This window comes from Oculina patagonica, chromosome 3 (genome assembly GCF_052425735.1).
Source record: "Oculina patagonica isolate OP01 chromosome 3, crgOcupat, whole genome shotgun sequence".
NCBI classification, from domain to species: domain Eukaryota; kingdom Metazoa; phylum Cnidaria; class Anthozoa; order Scleractinia; family Oculinidae; genus Oculina; species Oculina patagonica.
In genome coordinates, this window is record NC_135760.1 from 18,941,001 (window position 1) to 18,964,247 (window position 23,247).

The 23,247-nt window shown below is 39.1% G+C and overlaps 1 protein-coding gene across 3 annotated transcripts; it reads right to left on the reverse strand.

Annotated features, from left to right (window-relative positions):
• Nucleotides 1-1,745: 1,745 nt before the first annotated feature.
• LOC144647020 (uncharacterized) lies at nt 1,746-22,994 on the reverse strand. Of its 3 annotated transcripts, XM_078506762.1 has the most exons (12): nt 22,894-22,967; nt 22,292-22,367; nt 13,719-13,857; nt 12,852-13,013; nt 11,220-11,297; nt 10,632-10,699; nt 9,629-9,709; nt 8,739-8,856; nt 7,781-7,942; nt 6,991-7,056; nt 2,885-5,659; nt 1,746-2,630 (listed from the first exon to the last, which is right to left on the reverse strand). In XM_078506762.1, the coding sequence occupies exons 3-11, from the start codon at nt 13,807-13,809 to the stop codon at nt 2,895-2,897; spliced, it is 3,591 nt and encodes a 1,196-aa protein (XP_078362888.1). In that variant the 5' UTR covers nt 13,810-13,857; nt 22,292-22,367; nt 22,894-22,967; the 3' UTR covers nt 1,746-2,630; nt 2,885-2,894. The 3 variants fall into 3 exon arrangements, with proteins under 3 accessions (XP_078362888.1, XP_078362889.1, XP_078362890.1); XM_078506763.1 differs by lacking the exon at nt 22,292-22,367 and having other exon boundaries at nt 22,894-22,994; XM_078506764.1 differs by lacking the exon at nt 11,220-11,297.
• Nucleotides 22,995-23,247: the final 253 nt, after the last annotated feature.

Here is a 23,247-nt window from a genome sequence, read left to right on the forward strand (position 1 = left end):
GACTGGTCAATAAGTACAGGGGGGGGGGGGGTGGGCCGGAGCAGAAAGGGGGTGGGTCATCAGTTTTTGAGCCCTCGAAAAGGGGTGGGTTATGTAATTTTGATCTACACGTAGGGGGTGGGTCATCTTATTTATTCACTTACTTTTAACTGTTATTCTTCCAAGAAAAGTTGTATTCATCAGTATATAAAATTGATAAATTTCTCCATGTAAGCAGTTTTAAATGAATTTCTAGCGATTTTAAAAGGCTCAAATATAAAATTTTCCCGGGGTAGCATACCCCCTGACCCCCCTAGATGGCTTGTAATCATATCATTAGTTTTACCTGACTCTCTTCAACCTGCATAAATTCACGCTGGGCTTTAGGCCTTTAAATACCAGTAAACTCTTTTATTACACAACTAAGGTGGTCCGAGGGCTAATAACTAAATCAGTCAATCAGATTACTTAATTTCCGGTCCCGCGAGGGCCGATATTTTCCAAGTATCGGACCGAGTTTTGTCCCGGATGATCCCGCGCTAATTCCCTCGCGATTTAGCGCAAGATTTTTGCTAGATTTTTTTGCAAGATTTTTTCGGAGTTTTTATTGCTTTGAAAATGAAATGACCTTAAACACAGAAATAAATAGCGAGCGTAAAAGTTCTGCCGCACATTGTTTTCCACGAAATCTACCGGGTAGCAATTCCCACTACACAAAGTTTCTAGTCGTGTAATAAATCTCTTATTAACCAAGCTTGCTCGGGACCGTACCGTCAAGACCTCGGTCTAATATTCGCCCAGTACGGCCCTCGCGCGTGGTTAATAAGATATATTTCTCAAACAATTTGCAAATATGAATGATGGACAGTGGTTGTATTTTATTTGTTATTAATTTCTGTATAAAAATATGAACTCTTCAATATATAATTGATTATGAATTAATATCATATACTGATTCAGTTTTTTTGCATATGTTTGTGTCTAAATTTCCCCATGGACTTTACACACAAATATGTGGAAAACTTACAAAAGGCTAGTATGAGAAGTGATAAATTCATCCTTCTTTGGTGTGTCAAGAAATGGAAAAAAGACGTACATGGAACAGCAGTGTTCATCAGGGAAAATGTCTATGTAGGGAATTTCACTTAAAAAGCTGAAGTCAAATAAAAAATCTCCAACCCCTAACAGATGATAAAGAAATGATAGGTCCCTTGATTTTTTTTTTAGCAAAGGGGGTGGGTCATGTAATTTTCAACCCCCTGTCAGGGGTGGGTTAGTCGGTTTTGAGCCAGACGGAAGGGGTGGGTCACAAATTTTTGAGCCACCACTTTTCCAAGCTGGTTAATTTTTTAGTGTGTACTGTACACAGGGATAGGTCCTTGCGACTAGTCCCCTAGTGTGTGTCAAGCTTTAGAAGTTTAAACCCAAGAGTCAAAGCCATTATGATAGAATGGCAGCAGAAATCAACCAGTAAGACAATGGCACAAACTGACGAATAATTTCCACTTCTAATTGGCTGGCTTCTTTATTTTCTTCTTTCTTATTGGATCAGAGCAGCAGGCTATCACATTTTAGCTCACAGAAAACGTCACGAATCCTGATGAAATTGTGAAAACATATAATAACCGAGCTTGGTGTTCGAGAGAAACTTGACCCTTTTTCGCGTACAGATCAGACAATACAGTGAGTTGTGTATAAACCTCACGACTTTGGTCTAGAAACTCCTATACACTCACTGAAAAATAAGAAAACACAAAACGAACAAAAACAGTTTACACTTACATTTAATGTCACATATAATCAACGTTCTTGCGCACCACATATAATAAGACATAATCAAAGACAAAAATAAAACCTGGAAGCTGGTACTATATGTTGCTACTTTCTGTCACCTTCATATCATGTTAAAGTAGAACAGAAACAATGAACAATGCCTCCACATAAACAAGACTTCGAATAAACACCGAAAAGGCGAAACTGCGGTTAAAAAGATTTTTAGATGGTTCTCCTCTACACTAGTTCACTGTATGAAGTGTCTTTTTAAATAAACTTTGCTAGCGCTAACTTACAGTGCATCAATCTAATCATTATCTCTTTCTCACGATTTTACAATTTGGTTTCTGGAATCCTACTCCTCGTCACTTTTGCAATCAGTAACAAGTTATCTGTAGAAAATGGTCCATAATATTGAAATTGTTGGCATTAATACAAGAATATAAAACAGCACACTCTTGAAACTACTCATACAATCCGGACTATGTACATTCAATATTTAATCCAACGTCAAAATTTGTATGCCATAATTAAACTGTCATACATACAACTGTCCAAGTCTAACTTTTTCCTAGAACAATATATAACATTTTTCCCTTTTTTTTCACCAAATTTCACTGGATATAACAAACAACAAATTTAGAAAATGTGCAAGAAATAGAAAACTATCTTTGTATACACTGAAATTATGTACAACTCTCCGATAAGTGCGTAAATAGGCTTAACGCTACCCTTGGAAGTTTTATTAGATATCTTGAGTTTATTTTAAGACGTTAGCCTCTCTTCTAAGCTATTGGAGCTCGCTTGCAAGGGTAACACTCATGATCACGTGACATCAAGAAGAAACGCTTTAGTCGTCTCTGGTCACAATTACGTTCCTATGGAAACAGACACAAAAATAAACTCAATTAGTTTAGTTATTAGTATGCGCTTGTAGACCTTAAAACTTAGAGTCAGAACACTATCTCTCTCTCTCTTAGAACCTTGACCCCTGGTGGGGGATAGGGCCGGAACACTATATGCACAAGTTTCATTGCAATAAAATTTCTATCAGGATTCAAAATGAAAGTTAAGGTTTATTTTAAGATCACATTTTTTCTTTGACGCCTCGGTTAATACGAACTTTACTTACGATGTATGTCTCATTTTCTTTCATCAAATTCTAAAGTGACGTCATCGCCAATAAGTACAAAAGGTGCCCAGTATTTCACATCACTGTACTTGTCTGATTCTCTGAGATCTTTCATAGCCTGGTTCATAGACTCGCCTGCACTTTTTCCTTCTACAAGGCGATGATAGAAACGTCTCATAAACTCCAGCGTGGCTTCATCATCAATCGCCCATAGTGACACCAGAACAGAACGAGCCCCAGCACCCATAAAGGCACGTGCAATACCGACCACACCTTCAGCCTTGATCTCTCCTCGACCGCTGTGACAGCAACTTAACACAACTAGTCTTGCTCGAAGTTGAACACTCAGAACATCTGCCATTGTTAAAACGTAATCGCGCCTCCTGGGGATCAGCGATGTTCGTTTGGGGTCTGGGGTCAAAGCAATTTCACCGGTTTCCATGCAGCCATGTGCTGCAATGTGAACTAAGGCAACTGAATTCAGTCGTCTCAAAACCTCAGCTTTCGTGGCTTCTTTTCCAATGAGAGGTGATACTTTGAGAATATCTCCAATCATCCGAACTTCCTGCTCGGCAAATACGAGCTGTTCCAGAAGGTGTTCTCCTTTGCTGTTTGTAACTTCTTCAACCCATGGATTTCCAACAAGTAGTGCCCCAATCCTACTATGGTAATCGTTTGAACAATCAGCGATCATTTTCAAACTGGTCAGCGAGGGAATCAATCGGATTCGAAAAGATTCACAGAGGTACTTGGAATCGGTGTCCACAAACGCAGCGTAGGGAGCCAGCCACAGTGGACCATCCGGGACAATGATTAGTTCTTCACCTTGGACGAGGTCTGCAATTGGTTTAATTACGAGGTCATACAATGTAGTTAGAATATCATCTTCCTCTGAGTAAAGCTGTGAGCTTTCTTCGGTGGACCTCTCAGTAGTGGCGTCCTCTCTCACTGCATCCATGGAACGATCCTCGCACTGAACACCTGCACGAACTCCAATGTTTTGGTACCCAGCTTGAATTAACAACGTAAAAAAGGCCATCTCATCATTACTCAATGGAAGATTGTGTGGTGTGAAATTGACATTCCCTTGTGCTGATAATACCCAGAAATTGATTTTACCGCTGTCGAGTGCTTGAAAAACTGTGCTCGATGAAGTGCAGTTTAACATGTCATGATCATATTTTTCTAGACCATGTGATCCGGAGTGACTCGATTGAATTTGATACTTGGATTCCATAAGATCAGTTAGAGCTTGGGCCCGTCCTTCGTTGGCAGCAACCACAGCTTCAACAATGTGGTCTTGTTTCAGCAGAACTCTCCACAAGCTAGTGTAAGCAGCGTTATATTGATTTCGAAAATCAATTTTCCACTCGTCTTTAGACTGAAGACGATCCCTTATCATGTTGAACATTGTTACACAGGATTGGAAATTTTCTAAAGCTTCAGGTAAACGGCAAAGCTTTTCAAAAATTTGTCCTAGTGCATGATATGATTTTCCCTCCAGAGCCTTGTTTCCTACCACTTTGGCGATACAAAGACTTTTGCTGTGGTATTCCATGGCATTTTTGAAATCTCCAAGACGGTAAAAAGCATTACCAAGACTTCCGTACTCGTTTCCTTCAACAGTCTTGTCTCCAAGGTCTTTGGCAATACCGAGACTTAGGTTGTGGTATTCTATGGCTTGCTTGAAATTAGCCAGTCCGTAAAAAGCATTGCCAAGATTGCCATATGCACGTCCTTCCCCAGCCTTGTCTCCCACTTCTTTGCTCATACTGAGGTGTAGGTTGTGATACTTAATAGCTTTTTGAAAATCGCCAAGTTTATCAAATGAACAGCCAAGATTGCAATAAGCACTTTTTTCTCCATCCTTGTCTTTCACTTCTTTGGCAATATTAAGATCGAGGTTGTGGTATTCTGTGGCCTTTTTGAAATTGCCAAGACAGTAAAAATCATTGCCCAGATTGCCATACGCACGTCTTTCCTCAGCCTTGTCCCCTACTTTTTTTGCAATGCTTAGACGCAGGATGTGGTATTCTATTGCTCTTTTGAACTCACTGAGACCTTGAAAAGCATTGCCAAGGTGGCCGTACGCACGTCCTTCCCCAGGCTTGTCCCCCATTTCTTTTGTAATGCTAAGATGTAGGTTGTGGAAGTCTATTGCTTTTTTGAAGTCACCGAGATCCTGAAAAGCATTACCAATATTAGAGTACGCGCCTCCTTCCCCCGCCTTGTCCCCCATTTCTTTGGTAATGCTAAGATGTAGGTTGTGGTATTCTATTGCTTTTTTGAACTCACTGAGACCTTGAAAAGCATTGCCAATATTGCAGTACGCGTCTCCTTCCACAGCTTTGTTTCCCAGTTCTTGAGCTATACCAAGTTGTTGGTTATGGCAGTCTATGGCATTTTTGTAATCACCGAGGCGGTGAAAAGCATTTCCAAGACTTCCATACGCATCTCCTTCCCGCGCCTTATTTCCTTCCTCTTTAGCAATACTAAGATCTAGTTTGAGCCATTCTATATCACATCTCATTGCGTTCTTGAAGTCACCGACTGCGAAGAACGATGTGCCAAGGTAGTGATAGGCAAGTTTCTCTGCCGCCTTGTCTTCCACTGCTTTTGCAACGCAAAGAATTAAGTTGTAGTAGTTTATGGCCTCGCCACCTCTTGACGTGTCAATGCTTTGTGTAGACAACTTCTTTTTCTGTTGAAACGAATCCGCCTTACACCACACGGTAGCTTCTTCAAACTGATTGAGCCCCATAAAAGTACTCGCCTCTGATAGGAAGAAACAGGAAACATTACTGAAACATTACTGTATATTGCATCTAAAGCAATCGCCTCCAGAATAAAGAAAGCACTTCCAATAAAAATCATTTATAACCAGAACGGCTGAGGAAGGACGGATATATTGGACACAATGGTAGGCAGATAGCTGACATCGTTGCATTGAACGAGATAAACTGCAAGAAATCCCTCGGGATTCTCTCTTTGGGATTGTCCTTTTGTATCGAATTCACAAAAGCAATCGATTCTGTGAAGTGGTCGTTTGTTTACAAAACTTCGGAAAGAGTATCAAGAGATGGACAATGACCTTCTATGCTAGCACTAGAAGTTCAGTAATAGACAATGTGTATATTGTACTTCAAACAAGAGACAGGCACGGTTTCCACCTCTCCCGCTACCTTTTTACACTTTTAAAAATCTTAGCAGCCCGGATAAGAGACCCCAAAGCTATTGAATTATTTATGCAGTGATATATGTATGTATAAAGATACAGCTATTTCGAGAAACGTTGTCGGAAAAAAGCACAAAACTGCACAAGCCAATCCCTAAAGGTGGTATGGGTAGACGTATTGAGCTACTGCACGTGTTGAATACTAATGAGATATAACAACAAAATAAGCACAATTTTGAGGTTTTCTTTCTTTTCAGACATGTAGAAACAAGGTACGTTTAGACCCTCTGAAGTTCAGAAGAATTTTTCCTCACTCAAAGACATGCGACAGTAAAAGTAAAGCTACAGATATAGGCCTCCTGAGAAGAAAAACAAATTCTCCACGTGCAAAAATACAAACTTGTAAATTTCCTCTAGGCCAATATGCAAAATTCCAGTGACTACCCAGACCACCTTTCGGTCTTGTCGCGTGCACTTTGATGTTTTTTTTTCCGACAACCTTTCTCGAAACAGCTGTATATGTAATTCACATATTCTCCCCAAAATCTCTGATTAAAAGCCCTTTTATATAGAAGCTGGGGCTTGTATTTAGTTATGGCTCTTACTGAAAATGTATAAAACTTGTCGGATTTTAAGGCCCATATTGTAGAGCTTGCCTTGTATTTTACCTCGTTAGAGTAATCTCAGAGACCCGTAATGTTCGTTTGACGACTTCATAATTTATCGTTATGTTTAGAGAGTTTTAACATGTGGTATTTTGTAACACAAATTTCCATCCTAAAATACCTCCACCCCCCCCCCCCCCACCCTCCTCCCGTATATAGACTCCGAAAATAAGCCACCTGCAACGTTGGGCAAATACAAGTTCAGGACATAATCATGTTTTGACGTCCACTGAAGAAAATAGTTACACATTCGAGGCAAACCTTACCTCTATCAATCGCATTGAGAAATTTGGTTGCTGTTCTTGCGTCACTCAATGAATCATCATCATTTCCTGTCGAAAATTAAACTTATTACTAACAATTTTTGAGAAAACCTAGGCAGATATCATGAGAAATGATATACGTATAATTGTTCTTAACAGCGGAATAATTACACATACAGTAGAACCCCGATAACTCGAACTCGGATAACTCGAACAACCCCGCTAACTCGAACTGTTTTTCGTTTCCCTTCAGAGTTCGAGTTACCGGGGTTCAACTGTATATGCAAGGTGTATGTTGTGTCACCCTTATATTTACAACTATTAAAGAGCTAACCGATAAGAGATAAGCGAAAAAAATTCGGCGATCGAAGCAATCAAGTCGAGCGTGCATGGGGGCTCTTCGTTCGCTTCGCCTGCCGAATACAGTTCCTCGGCTCCCTTTGCTCACAGAAGTTTTCGCCCATTAGTCGTACCCCACTAGGGATCCTACATGTTCGCAGGCTTACCATTTTTTTATGTCAGTCCTATTCAGACTAACCAGCGCTACTACGGCTAACCTAAGTGCTTTCTAGAATAACCGGAGATCTAAAATTGGCTAATATATATTTTTTATTATTACTTTATAATTATGATGTTTTCATTCCCGATGATATAAACCCCTTTGTAAATATAACATCGTGATCATGATTTACCCCTGACGCCCTCACGCAAACGCCCTGTGGCAGAATTGCGATCACATTATCTGCCCTACTAATGTGGAAAGAAAATCACGAAAAATACAAACACTTCTTACCCAAATAGAAATTTGCTAACGCCCTGTAACTGTACAGTTTGGCATTCAGTTCGTCATCCTTGCAGTTCACTTTAATTCCTTCAGTGTAGAAGGAAATGGCGTTGTCAAAATTGTTCTCTCTGTATTGACCTTTGCCGTCATCCAAGTAAACCTCTGCTATTGCTTTAACGAACAGAAATAAATATAAGCACAACCAAGTGTTCGACTATTAGGCAAACTTGCAATCTGATTGGCTACGTAAACGCAGCATAAATTTAGATATAGTCTGCGCGCGCAAGTAAGATTACCGAAATCACCCACCAAAACTACAAATAAAACCATTTTCACTAAATTTTTTGTTGAATGGATCGGTCTCTGGATAATGCTTAAAAAATTAGACGGCTCGTTCTCGGTTTCTATCGACTTTTGTAGTGAAGGAGCTAGACCTTGAAAACTGATATCGTTTTGTTCAACCCACCGCCCGACAGAAAAGGTCAAACAACGGATTCTTTCTAGAAGAATAACTCCTCTTTAAGGCTAGGTACTATGTAGTCCGGAATTGTAGACCAATGTTAATTCCATGATAAATGACTTTTAACATGGAAACGAGGCTTAACCAGTATTTGACTTGTAGTTGACTCGAGGCTTCCAACTGTCGCCTGATCCAAACCTTGACCTTGCCCTCTAATTGTTAAATAGATCAATGTGGACACTTTCTCAAGCTCTATGTACCGCTTTTTCTTCGCAGAAATGATCATGATCTGACAAGAAGATTGGGGGCTATAGGCAATTAAAACATGGTGTTTGTTAGACTTGTTTTCCAGTGAAAAATATTAAAAACTTACTGTGGATGATGCATCTGCAAAAATTACATAGAAATAAGTTTAAAGCCAACTCAGAGATACGTGGAATCTTGTGAGTTTAAATGAATCTGCTTGCTTTATAAATTTGAAGAGTTACCTTTCTTTTTTATGCTCACCTCTTAAAGTATCGTCATTAAAATCAAGTGTTCCTTCAGGAAGTGTTGTGACGTCACAGTCCCTAACAGCTTTGACTGGATCTCTTTCGATGGATGCTGGGTGTTTAGGTTTGTTATCCTAAACGTGCCAGATTATTGATTAAAATGAATATTAAAAATATAACGTCCATATTTTATTATTGGACTCTACACTAGTGAAGCTATAGCATACCTTATTATAGGATATTAACGCCCCCCTAAATTAAGGCCTTGAAATTAACGTGACTTAAATTAACGCGGATTGGAGTAAGTATCAAGTATTTGGAATGAAATAAAGGTGTTGGAAATTAACGCTCCACTTAAATAATGTCGCGGAAATTAACGCTCACAAAAAATAACGCAACTTGAATTAACGATGGAGCGTCAATTTTCTATAAGGTATTTATTATATTTGTTTAACAATCGCTATTTCGAACATTTTAAACCAAGCCTTTAGTTTAACCGTTCCCTGCTTGCAAAAAGGCAAAAAGCCATTTGAATCACATCACAGCCAGCCGCCGTACGTAGTGGGAATTTCCTATGTCGTAATGACATAAAGACCTTCCGGAATGTCTAATGAACTCTAATAAATTAAAGCGAAACGTCACAAAAAATAATTCCTTTTACACTTCATGAAGAGCTGAGAATTCGGAAAATTTAATCTAAATATCATCTAATAGCCGTAGCGGAAGATTAAACGAAACACAAAAAGAACTTTGCCCGCCTTGAATAGAAGCTACACAGTTCGTTACTGAGGCAGATGGTTCCCCGGGGTTGACAGAACGCTGTCCCGTCGAAAGCGTCATCAAATGTTAGTCCGAAAAAAATTAATAAGCTGAAAATTGTAAAGAGAATCATGGTATCGTCCTTACTATGACTTCAGAAGCTTTGTTCTCTGCCTTCTCCTCTGCGTATGACCTTAATTCCAGCAACTCCTTGTGATTGTTGTCAATCTTTCAGGAGTCAAGATAAATAACATAATCCATATATGTGGCTTACTCGAAATGACGAGGTACACTAGAATCGGTAGGGAGTAATTATTTTAAATGGTTATATATTTAAGCTATATCCGCTCTAAAGTATAAAAATCTCATTAAATTCTCGTCCATCATCAGAAAATTTTTCTCTTAACTCTGATAAATGCGGACGGAGGTCTCCGAAAGTTTAGTGAGAGTCGTATACCATATATATTATTTACACTGATATTTTGATGCCGGCATGGAAACCACGCTTTTGACTTTTGATTTTGACTTTTTGACTGTGAACGTGATTGGTTTAATTGTCTTTTAAACGATTAGCTTCTAAAGAAATTGTTGCCCTGCGTTGATGGGTAGGGCAAGTAAAACACTTAGTTGACTTTCAATTTGAAGTTACGGTAAACTAATCGTGTACCGAATTTGGAGAGCTAACGATTGGGCGTTAGCCATCGTGGGAGTTAACACTTCAGACGTCAGTTTTAAACTTCAACTATACTACGATTTGAACTATGACGTCCATTAAGTGCAATATGACATCCTGATTTTCTTAAGGTGCTTTTAATTGACTGTATTCCGGAATTAACGTCGACCTCAAAACTAGTGGAAGCCTTACTAATTGGTCATCATTTAATTCGTAGTCCTACCTAGCCTAGAAATTTCATTCCGGTTCCACTCATGATCGATCTGACAGCGCAAAAATGTTCGACTGCCTCGTTGAGAAAAGAAGTAAATTTATCAGGTACAAAATAAAATTGCAGTTGTTGTTGTTGTTGTTGTTGTTGTTCTTGATGATGATGATCATGTTCTTATCTCTGTCGGATTAGTTTCGGGATACCAAAACTGATATACAAGGAGTTGTTTTGGACGCTGGTTTCAGTAGCTTGTTTTCAAAGGATACTGCTAATCCCTTAACACACCACGTGATGGCTTCTTCAAACTGTTTCAGCTCAACACAGGCACTCGCTCCTGATGACAAGAAAAAAAGTTAGTAAAACATTCTCGGCTTGTAACTGTTATATGACAACAGAATTTTTGTCGATTCAGAGTTCATTGTTCTGCTATGGTTATTTCTCACATATTTATGTGTGGTAATTTACGATTTTGCGTCGTGGTTATGGATCTTTATGAACTATAGCGAATGCACTTATGCTTGCGCCTATGCTTTGTAAAGGAACTGGAGGCAACGGACACCAAGAAAAAGAAAACATCGTGGAAAATGCTAATCAATGAATATCGCATGTCAACTGCTGCCTATGATTGATGCATCCTGATTGTTTCTCAGGCAGAAATGAATGATTTTCACCTGACTCGAACAGTGGAAGTTGAAGATAGAATGTCCAGAGAAAGGCACATAATTTAAGTTATATTTGTCTCTTCTCAGTATCTTAACGTAAACTATGTATTCATCGCTACTAAACTTAATGACTGAGTTAACTTTGTTTCCCGAGAATCTCAAGTAGTAAGTAAACTTTATACCAAATCTTACCTCGTACAAACGCCTTGATAAAGGATGGCTGCAATTCAGTGGCAACTTTTGCATCACTCAGTGATTCACGATAATTTTCTGTCAAAGAAATACACCCATGAACAATACTTATTTTGTAACGAAAGTACGGGAAGCTCTTTTTTACGGCTAACCTGCTAACAGTTAACTTCTTTCCGTTACGGTTAACGGGAGTGTTTTATAATTAAATTTCATTTTTTCAAAAAGTTAGCAATTAATTTCCAATGTTGTGTTGATGAGTTATGTCATTCCTCGACTTTTATCCTGGCCTGATCTCTTTTGATGGACTTTTCCTCTTCAGCGTGGTATATATTTATTATAGTCTTCAATAAATCCACAGTCGACTCATACGAGAAGAAACTGAAAAAGGCCTAAACAAAGTTAGAGTTGTCAAAACGTCTGTCAACTCGTGTCACGACACATATTCGGCAGACACTTCCAGTTAACCAAGGACACAAAAACGTCTTGAAAGGAGATCTTAAGACACTGATTCACTTTCATTTTTTATAGTTAACACTTTTACGGCTAACTGTTGAAATTTTTCGATTTTTACTCCTAACGGTTAACTTTTGGCTGTTTTACGCTTTACGGTTAACCCATTGAGACCCTCAAGTAAGCTCGTGATCGCAGAACAACAATAGCACTGTAAAGTCGCCAGCGGACTTGAAAGCCTACTTCTCTAATTACGTATAAGCAACATGGCAATCTTTTTTAGATGACTACAGGACTGGGATTAACTGACAGGTCATTGCACCCACTAATGCAGATAGTGAACACATAAACATCGTTCAAGTTGTTTTACGCAATGCTGCAGATGTAGAAAACGATCCTACCCTTCTTTGTAACGTTACGGGCAATATTCCGCACACATTAACTTTATTGGGAGTGAACAAAACACGGTGTAATCTCTGTGGGGGATGAGAGACTTCCATGTGGAATGGGCTGGGATGCTCGTCGCCTCGTTTAGGGGTGTAAATTGCGTATTAATAGACCATTTTCGTATTCTCGGTATTGGAGTGGAACTAGCTTGCAATGAAGGCTAATGCGGGTAATCTTTTCAAATGTAAAAGACATGAAGCTATTTTTAATGATATTACCCCGCATAAGCGTCCATTGAAAGCTATTTCTAGTCCAATACCGAGAATGCGAAAATTGTCTATTTAGCCAAGGTATCTTTTAGGGTTGTATGCGAAGAAGTAAAGAAACGCTATCATACTGGGTCGATTAAGATCCCTCTTTGATGACAATGTCTTAATGTTGGGGCGCGTTCGTTTGGGATCAATCCAGAATAATTGGAATAATGCGAGTTAGCGTTCGTTTGGCTGCTGTTCTCATTCCGGGATATATACTTGGATTTCCATTCCGGCTATTCTGTTCCCAGGAGCAAAATAGCCGGAATATATTCCGGAATATATGTTCTTATTCCAGAATATCCCAAACAAACGCGCCCTTGGACAGTCAGCCGCGCAAAATCAGGATCACATGACAAGGTAAAAGCACAGGAAAAACTAAGAAAGGAAGGAAAGCAAGCAGGCAGGCTGGCAGGAAGGAAGGAAGGAAGAAATAAAAGAAATAATAAACGAATGAATGACCTACATTTAACAATTCTCTCACCCAAATAAAAATGTGCAATCGCCCGGTTGCTGTACAGTTTGGCATTCAGTTCGTCATCCTTGCAGTTCACTTTAATTCCTTCCGTGTAAAAGTAAGTGGCGTTGCTAAAATCTCTCTTTCTGTATTCATCATTGCCTTCATTCTTGTAAACCTGCGCGATAGCTAAAACGAACAGAAACAGATTATCGAAAAAAATTCATTAGCCGGCTAAATCGCTTTCCTATATTTAGATGTTAAACCTATTTTGTTTATTCCATTCTGGGCTTTTCTGTTGTTTGTGGGACTGTCACTGTGGGACTCTTCTGTTTAAGTTTTCTCTCATATCAGAATGAATGAATGAATAAATGAATGGGCGAACGAACGAAAGAACGAATGGAGGGACGGGCGGACGGACGGATAAATGAATGAATGAATGAATGAATGAATGAAAGAACGGACGAAAAAAAGAACGAACGAATGAGCGAATACTTTTTAAGGTACGAGCTTGTGGGGTCATGTGAAATTGAAAAAATATATTAAAAAAAAAAAAACCAAAAAAAAAGCTTTTAATAAATAAAAATAATTGATGGATGTTCTGCTACATAGAAAAATGTGAAATAATGGAATTTGAAAAACATTTTGCATACAAAAGTTGCCTTTCCCACTCTTTTCGACATAAAAGCTGAATTATTTATACAAGTTGCTAAAACGCACGACAATGTGGGCAATTTCTTTTATTTGCCTCAAAGCTTCATTTATCAAGACATTTATCCTCAAAAACATCTTATTGGGATTGTTTTAACACTAGTTTATTGGCTCTCAGAGTGAACCTGCCGACTAAGCTTAGGGAAAACAGCGAATTCTGATCAATAAATGGTTTCTCCTTACCTCTTTTAATGTCGTCATCAAAATCCAGTGTTTCTTCAGCCCGTGGTGTGACGTCACTTTCACTTGCAACTTTGATTGGACTCCTCGCCATGATCTTACTCAAAAGCCTTTCCGTCCGTCTTTAACTGCCAAAAAGTGCCTATTGAAACCGACGACAAAATCCGCTGTTTTTAGTGCACTGCACAATAGTTAAATAATCTCGTCTAAAATACTTAGATGAGCATTTTATTAAAATTTTAAGCCTTCCACAAAGTCTCAGTTTAATTCTCACTTTGAGGCTCCGTACCGGTCCAAACTTTTGCGTTTTCGTGCAAAAAATTCATAACTAGTTTTAAAGCCGTTGTGACATTGACACGGAAGTGTGATCCTGAATCTTTTAGCTAAAGTCCGCATTCGTGCCCATGACCCATCAGACCGGAGCTTATCCCGGTTTCAGTGACATGAAGCGACTAGAAGTATTTCTACTACCCCCTGGATGGGATACTAGTCCACTGCAGAGTTTTCCCCCAGCATTAATTTCGCCGGTACCCATTTAAACACCTGGGTGAAGAGAGGCACTGAGAGTTTAGTGTCTTGCCCAATTACACAACACAGTGACCCCGGTCAGGGCTCGGACCCGGACCGTTCGATCCGGAGTCCAGCGCACCGCGCCTCCCATAATATCACCTGCTGAAAAAGTGAAAAATCTCAGCTTCAGTCATTTCAGTGTGAGTAGACGTGTACATGAGAGCGGAGATGGGTCTTTCAGTCAAAGACGTTGACGTTTATGTATCTATCAGCTTTTTTATTGTATTAGTATGCACGATAGACAAAAACGAGTAATGTACATTTCACGCAGCACGGGCGCATTATGCAAGCCAAAAAGGAACGAGGAAGGCCATGGATGGCTAAATTTTATAGAGGGTCCTGAAGGGGGGTCCTAAATCCCAGTTCCCAGCCCAATTTTGGTCCAAATCCCAGTTCCCAGGCTAATTTTAGTCCAAATCCCAGTTCATAAACAAGAAATCCCATTTCCATAAGTACAGGTTAAAAACCTGTGCATATAATGACTATAAATTTGGCTTCGTCGTTTCTGGGGTAAAGACACCCCTTCTTCCCATTCCATGCCACATGGGACCTCTTATTACATTGAATGTATTCTGAGCACCAAGCTATTTCAGAGTTTTTAAAAACTCCATGACTTCAGGATCCCACGAATATTCTGATGGGGATACATACACTTGCAGGAATCCTTGAAGGTACTTATAGAAAATCCCATATTTTGGTATTTTCCCTTGTTTGACAAGTTGGTCTAATGTAAAAGCGACTTCATCCGCTTGCTCAACACATATAGGAAGTATATTGTAATCTGCGTAATTTAATTCAAGTGGATCATTAATGGCACCAGTATCTTGTGAAGTCAGTTCCTCATCGAGTATTACAGATTCTGCATCACTAATCATGAGTGTAGATTCGAAATCAAAATCAAGAAAAAATTCTTCTGTGCCATATTCACTGTCCACTAAGACTTTCATCAACTTCATAAAGATCAGTCAGTACATCACTTGAATTACGATATCACCAATCACGTGCTGACAAGTTTGCCATGTTTCAAAGGTGAATGCGCCAAAGTTTATCGATATAAATTTGGAACATCTTCGGACCTTCCTTGGAAATCTTTGGCTATCTTCTGCAATCTTCGGAAATTTTCGGAAAAGTTCAGAAAATGTTCGCAAACATTAGAATGAACTTCGGACAACAGTTTGAAAATCTTCGGGAACTAGTTGAAAATGTTCGGAAAATCGTCAAAAACCTCGTTATTAGTAGGTTTATAGAATAAACAAAATTATTATTCATTCAAAATATTTCTGTGTTTCTGATTGGCTTTCGATCCACGGCTAATTCAAGCTATTCGGCTAGCGCCGACCAAATTTGGAAGAAATTCCAATTATTGGACGTCAATCGTCCCATTCGATGCAAGTTTTTCTTCCTTTTCATTGGTCGAGAGCCCACCACGTGATCTGCAAATAACTGCCTACAAATAATTGTCTTCTCGTGCGCATTAGCGTCTGACGGTGATTTTGCTACAAATAATATTCTGCTCATGCGTAGTTGTGTCCACTTCCGAGAAAAATGGCAGCTCGTTTTCCAGAGATGAAGAAAAGCGGTTGGATTTGTCGACCAGGCCCGTAAAAACAGCGAAACTACAAAGAAGGCAATGGAATTTCCTCTTATTGTATTTCGGCAATATCTGAAAGAAAGAGAATTGGATGAAGACCAGCTTGTATTATCAAAGGCGAAGTTACGCTTTCGTCTGCATTAATTCAGCAAGAAATAGAGCGGTTTCCACGCAGCTCCCAAAGGTACTTTGTGCGAAACAAATTCAGTGATCGAATGATAAAACAATTATTGAACTCGGTTCTCGCAAAATATCGTGATTTGTCAGTGTCTCGCAGATTAATTATTTGCCTCAGCCTTCGGATTCGGCAAATAATTGATCTGCTCGCCACTGACAAATCACGATATTTTGCTCAACCTCGTCCAATAACTGTTAATTATTGGATCGCAACCTCGTTCCCAAGAACCGCTGATGGCACGCGACTGAACGGCTTTGCTGCCGAGCAGGTTGAAAGCGCGAAAATGGCCGCTAGATTTGAGCATTACTTGGAGGAAAAAAATTCAGTAAAGTTATTAGAAGACAATGAAAGTCAAAATACGGAAAAAGCAACGAAGGGGAGTCGCTCGATTTGAAAGCGTATCTTCAAGAGGAAAATATCCCTGATCCAACCACAGCGGAGGACTTGGAGCGGTTTTACGAAAATTTGTATACGTAATAGGACTACATGCTGTCCAATTTGGAAATAATTTGATGAGAAAAATTCCGAGGGCAGCCAGAATTGTAGTCAGTCAATCCAGCATAAACAATAAACTTATGTCCAGAACGGGAAAAACAATCAACAATAGTAGACTTATACAGCACATGCAACTCACTCAAAGCATTGTCTCCACAAATCAAACTTACAAACAAAACAGTGCAATTTTATTCACCTGAGTTTGCGAAGCTTGCTACAAAGTGAGTGAAAACACTGCATCAATCAATGAAAGTCGTAAGCAAAGTGTCCGAAGAGCGTAACAACTTCTTGAATCTGACAAACTCCTTTCCACTATCTCGTTCGTACTTCATCGCCGTCTTTTCTTTTCAAATTTCAGCAAAAAACGACACAGAATTGCATCTAGCTCATGGCTATGAATATCGGAAAGATTTCTTGCTTCGCTTCGCTGCACTTACGTTCACCCAAGTTTTGTACTATTTGAGGTGTTTAACTCTTGGTTTTTGCTTCTTAGTGTAGCTAGCTCCTCTTCTGACAACGTAGAAAATTTCTCTTTGTTGTTACTATTGCTGAAAAGCTAAAAAAGAATGGAAAAACGTAGCAAACTTGCCTCTGAATTCCGCCATTGTCGACTAACAATGCGACAAGTTTACACGGCTGACGCTATGCTTTGTGCTAATTGGCTAAAATCCGTCACATGTTGTTTTTTCTTCGATTTAATTGGCTGAGACAAAACTGTCCAATTTTTCTTAAATTGGACAGTTTGTGCATTTTACCTGAAAGTCGTAATTGAAACAATCCAAATTTAATCCCAAATTGGACAGTTCTCAGAAATTAAGGAAAAATAGCTGTGCTGACAATATAGGATTTACTGACAGCTATATAATTATACGTCGAAGTAAACAAGAACGATGGAAACCTGTACTCGAAAACATCGCTTTGTGTCATCAGATTTAACTTCAATAGACACTTCAAGCAAGTGCTAAATATCGACATAATAAAGGACAAGAAATTTAATGAAGGTAACCGAGTTTTTGAAGTTTAAATCAAATTTAAAAGCGAACGTTGTTGTGTATTTGTGTACTTTGCCTACTGTCAAAACCCTATTAAATTCATTTTGTGCATTTGGAGCTCTGGAAATATTTTGAATGAATAATAAAACAATTATTGAAGTCGGCTTTCGTATGATATGAAGAATTATGCAGATCTCGGAGGGTGTTATCCGCCTCAGCCTTCGGCTTCAGCGGTACTTATACATACATACATACATACATACATACATACATACATACATACATACATACATACATACATACATACATACATACATACATACATACATACATACATACATACATACATACATACATACATACATACATACATACATACATACATACATACATACATACATACATACATACATACATACATACATACATACATACATACATACATACATACATACATACATACATACATACATACATACATACATACATACATACATACATACATACATACATACATACATACATACATACATACATACATACATACATACATACATACATACATACATACATACATACATACATACATACATACATACATACATACATACATACATACATACATACATACATACATACATACATACATACATACATACATACATACATACATACATACATACATACATACATACATACATACATACATACATACATACATACATACATACATACATACATACATACATACATACATACATACATACATACATACATACATACATACATACATACATACATACATACATACATACATACATACATACAAATTTTATTAATCCATTCCTAATAAGGCTTTTTAGAGTTAAATAAATACATATACTTAAACCTATAAATACATATTATAAATATACTATGAATATAATAAAAATTAAAATTAATTAACATAATATAAGAATTCCGTTAAAAGTAGACGCTTCAAGGGTTGTTTAAATTCTCTCTGGGATTGGCAAAGTTTAAGTTTGGGTGTCAGAGAGTTCCAAAGACTAACAACCTGATAGTAAAAGGCTTTCTGTCCACTAGCAGATCTGAATAGTGGGGTATCAAGAGCTTGTGCGTTTCTAGTAGAGCGCTTTGACACGTCGGAGCGTTTAATGAACTGCTCAGTCAAGTAACCTGGGGCACTCCCTGTCATGCACTTAAAACACATGATTGCTTGACGATAGTAAAGTTGGTCTCTGACTGGAAGCCATTGTAAACGCTTCAGTATCGGTGTAATATGATCGAATTTTCTGGCTCCGCTAATGATGCGACACGCAAAGTTCTGAACCGCTTGGAGTTTATCAAGATTACGTTCAGTTGTGTTGCTCCATACATTAGAACAATAAAAAAGTTTGCTAAAAACTAAGGAATTACTAATTATAATCAATGTACGTTGGTCAAAGGCATGTTTCACCCGGTTGATCTGGCCAAGGCGTTTCATACAAGCAGATACGGTGGTAATTATGTGCTCGTCGTATGTTAAGTTGGAGTCTAATATTATACCGAGGTCTTTGACTACTTTGACTGGCACAAGTTCCTTTCCTAATAAACTAAGACGAAAGTTTTCGACAGCTGTTCGACTTTAGTGGCCATCTGGCGACTACCGAATATTATAAGCTTTGTCTTGTCCGGATTAAGGAGTAATTGATTATCAAAACACCAATTTCGAATTTTGATCAGTAGGTCTTTGTTCATCTTGTCCATTACATTTGATTGGTCCTGAAGGCGGAATGACATCAGAAGTTTAGTGTTGTCCACATAGCACTGGGGTGCACAGTGTTCTGGCACCAAAGGAAGGTCATTAACATACATGTTAAATAATAGAGGGCCAAGGATGCTTCCTTGTGGTATTCCACTGGCCACTGGCAGACGGTCTGATAAAGTTGTATTAATGCGAACGACTTGATATCCAGAAGATAAATAACTATAAAACCAGTGTATCACAGGTGGAGAGGCGCCAACATCCTGTAGTTTTTCCAGGAGGATTTGGTGATTTATGCTATCGAATGCTTTACTCATGTCAAGTAGGACAACTGCGGTTAATTTTTTTTGTCGATTGCAGACAAAATAGTATCAGTTGTGTGGATCAAAGATGTTTCAGTAGAATGCCACTGTTTGTTTCCGCTCTGTTTACAAGACAAATATCGATGATCTCTTGATAGTAAATAAGAGGAGAAGTGATTGTGCGCGACCCTTTCACAGACTTTAGATAACACGGGCAATAGTGATATAGGTCTATTTTTATTCGGGACTTCGTCGTCGCCTTCTTTAGGAATGGGTGTAACCACAGCAATTTTCCACATATTTGGAAAGCAGCACTCTCAAAGGTGGCGTAACACCCTCCTCGATCTGCATTATTCTTCATATCATACTCAGCCTCATCCATTAATTGCTAATAATGCATGGTTGTTTGGAGATATGAAATTTATCTTCTTGTGTTCAAATCGATATCTCACTCGTCGCTGCGCTCACTCGTGAGCCTTCGAGTTGAACACTCGATGATATATTTCATATCTCCGCACAAACATGTATTACTCTCTATTTACACAAACCGCTGATCAAGGACATAATATGACCGCAGCGTAAAGCCTGGAAAAATACTGACTTTTTTGTGTCATCAAAGTGTGATAATTCGAGTATTTGTGTGAAATTATAGACTCAGAGACTAGCAAGTCTCACAAAGAAGAGAAATCCCATTCCCATTTTCCAAAGTGTTTGTCCCATTCCCAGTGGTAAAATCCCAGTCCCAGTGCACGAATCCCATTTTCCCAGCCCAAAAAGAGGCAAATCCCAGCTCCAATTTTACCCCTTCAGGACCCTCTTTATAAGATGCTCAGGCCATGACGAAGCTCCTTTAAAGTATTCGAGCGAAACGCCATTATATTAAAAACCATTACTTTCTATTTCAACTGGACTAAGCGAGCTAAAGTAGCTAAAACCGTAGATTCCACAAACAGTCACTGTCTGAACAGTCAGAAGTGCAAAGAAAAGGTAAAACCTAGCTCTTTTTATATCTTGGATTTGATAGAAAACAAAATGCGATATCTCAAAAGAGCGTTTTTAGGTCCGATTCAGAGATAACAAAGAAAAATTAACGCACACATTCCTCGTTAGTTGACGAGATCAGGCTTGATCAGGCTTATAAGAGAGCAGTGGCGGATCTAGGCTAGGGGAGGGGCCCGGGCCACCCGGGCCCCCACCTTATTTTTAGGCCGAAATAAGGCCTAAATAAGGCCTTTTCGAGAGCGGGCCCCCTCCTTATTTCAGTGTCTGGATGATCGGGGCTCCCACTTACCTGAATGTCTGGATCCGCCACTGAGAGAGAAACAAAACTGCCGCCCGTTAAGCGAAATTTTAAGAATATTTTAAGAATAAACCCGAGGCTGAGATTTTAAAAAGAACATAATTTTGTGTGTTGAAAATGTATAAATACATAACAATTATATGTTTTCAACTAAACCGTTAAATTCTTCCTGTCTATGAATGACAAAAAAGCAACAAAAGCACACCTAGCCGTACGTTTGATGTCAATAACATTTCTGCAAGAAGTTATACAATTGTAATTGATACTCCAATACATTCTAAACGAAAATGTCATACGTTATAATCTAAGAATGTTCACAAGAATATTTCAGGCTTAAATCGGCAGAAAAATAAGAATATTCGGCCTGGGCCGGAAAAACAATATTCTTATAAAGAAAAAAGAGTGTAGAATGTTCAGTCCCAACTGCTTCCCTCGATTCTAAGAAACTGTGTTGAATAGAAATAAAGCCTTTTGTCATTGTTGGGGGAGGAGACCAACTATACCTATTGTATATAACTACGTCAATTAACATAAAGTTCAGGGTCAAACAAATGACGCGGCCTTATAATCCCTTAATATGCAGTCTCTTTGCAACCATTATTTGGGATGTCACGCAAAGAAGCTTTGTGGTGTGTGTGTGTGTGTGTGTGTGTGTTTGTGGGGGGGGGGGGGGCGTTGCGTGACATCCCAAATAACGACTGCGAAGGAGACTGTATGATATGGAGTAAAAAAGGCTTGAATATTGTGGAATCGTTGACGTAAATGATCCGTTGATGCAAAGTAGAGTCTGAAAGGCTATCACTTAAAATTTCATAACGTTGTCGATCGTCAGTTTTATTTTTAGCCAGTTATATTGTCGCTTGTCTGGTTTGAATGTAGGGGTCCATATGTCGGCTGTCAGTTAAAATTTCATTACTTTGTTGTTTGTCAGTTATATTTTTCGCCCTTTGTCGCTTGTCGGTTAACTCCATTCAGACACTTAAAGTACAGTGTTCGGTCTTTGTGACAAACCGATGCCAAATAAGTAATTTTGGTGAAATTCTATTTCTAAGTATATTGACATTTTGCAGTAAATTGAAGATTGCCTGTTGTGCGGAAGATTTACGTATAAAATTTAAGGGATGAAGCGTGGTACGTGTACCAGATATCATGAACTGTTTTCGTTTTCTTACGCCTCCCCGGCCCGGCCGCCCCCCCACCCACCCCCCCCCCCCCCCCTCACGCCACGCTCTTTTCGCTCGTCGGTCATCCTCTTCAATCTATTCCTTGACTTGCACCAATTCGCCCTCTATAGGTGAGCGTAGCGAGCCGCAAAGCGGCGCGAATCGACGACCACGAGTGACGAAGTCGCGAGACATATATACCTAAACCGCGCGTCGAAGGCCCCATTACAATGTTATGTACCTTGAAAAAACAATGCCTTCCGTTGCCGTCTGTTTGCAACATTGGTTTTGAGGGAAACTCGAGGGGTTTTCCATTTCTGTGAATTCAAAAAGGAATGTCCTGGAATGTCACGTTATAAATTGTTGAAATGAGTGTTCCCAAGGAATTATGGCACGGATTGTGGGTCCCTCTTTCATTTATGAGAGCGAGCGCAACACCGTTACGGAAATACTAGCTTACATAAAGAAAATGAATGAGGAGCAGTTTGTAGTCTAATCTTAACATCCGTTCTCATATTCAAACATGATCACTGAAAGTCGATTTTTGTCGCGCAACTCAATGCAATTTTAGTCGCGCCGAAGTTGCATAAAACTCCATCGATATCGCGGCGATGAAATTGCCATGAAATCGCCGCGAGTTTGCAAGCGTGTAAACGAGGGGCGATAAAATCGCCACGATATCGCAGGAGTTTCGAACCTGTTCGAAGTTTTTAAAATGCAACTTCGACGCGACAAAAAATGCATTGAGCTGCACGACAAATCGCCTGTGTAAACGGGCCTTTTTAATTTGCAAGTAGGTAAAGCTGTAAAAATGAATCTTTAGAATGTATGCTGCAAACTTACCGCATTAAATCAAATCAGATGACCAGTCTTCAGCCATGTTTAACGAGAGCAAAATCGCTGCATCATGACTTCCAGTTTCATATAAGAGGGCGTTCACTTCCGTTGCTTTGTTTGAAACAAAAGGGACGCGCGGATCATTTTCACTTTCATTTTAGACTTACTATTGATGCTTCCGGTTCCTGAGGTTCGTCACGCAACTTGTCACGCAAGGCGACGAGAGGCATTGTGTTCGAGAGAGTAAAATGTCTTGCCCAATGTAAAACACAGCACCAGTGACTGGCAGGCCTCGAACACGGACCGCTAGATTATTATTACAATGACTGGAAAAGAAAGGATGCGTAAGCCTGCGTTGCA

Coding starts and splice junctions, on each gene's coding strand:
- LOC144647020 (XM_078506763.1), bottom strand. CDS start 13,809: ATGGCGAGGAGTCCAATCAAAGTTGCAAGTGAAAGTGACGTCACACCA. Junction 9,710..10,631: donor GGTGTGTTAAGGGATTAGCA/GTATCCTTTGAA, acceptor GACTCCTGAAAG/ATTGACAACAATCACAAGGA. Junction 8,857..9,628: donor ACAAAGCTTCTGAAGTCATA/GTAAGGACGATA, acceptor TGGCACGTTTAG/GATAACAAACCTAAACACCC.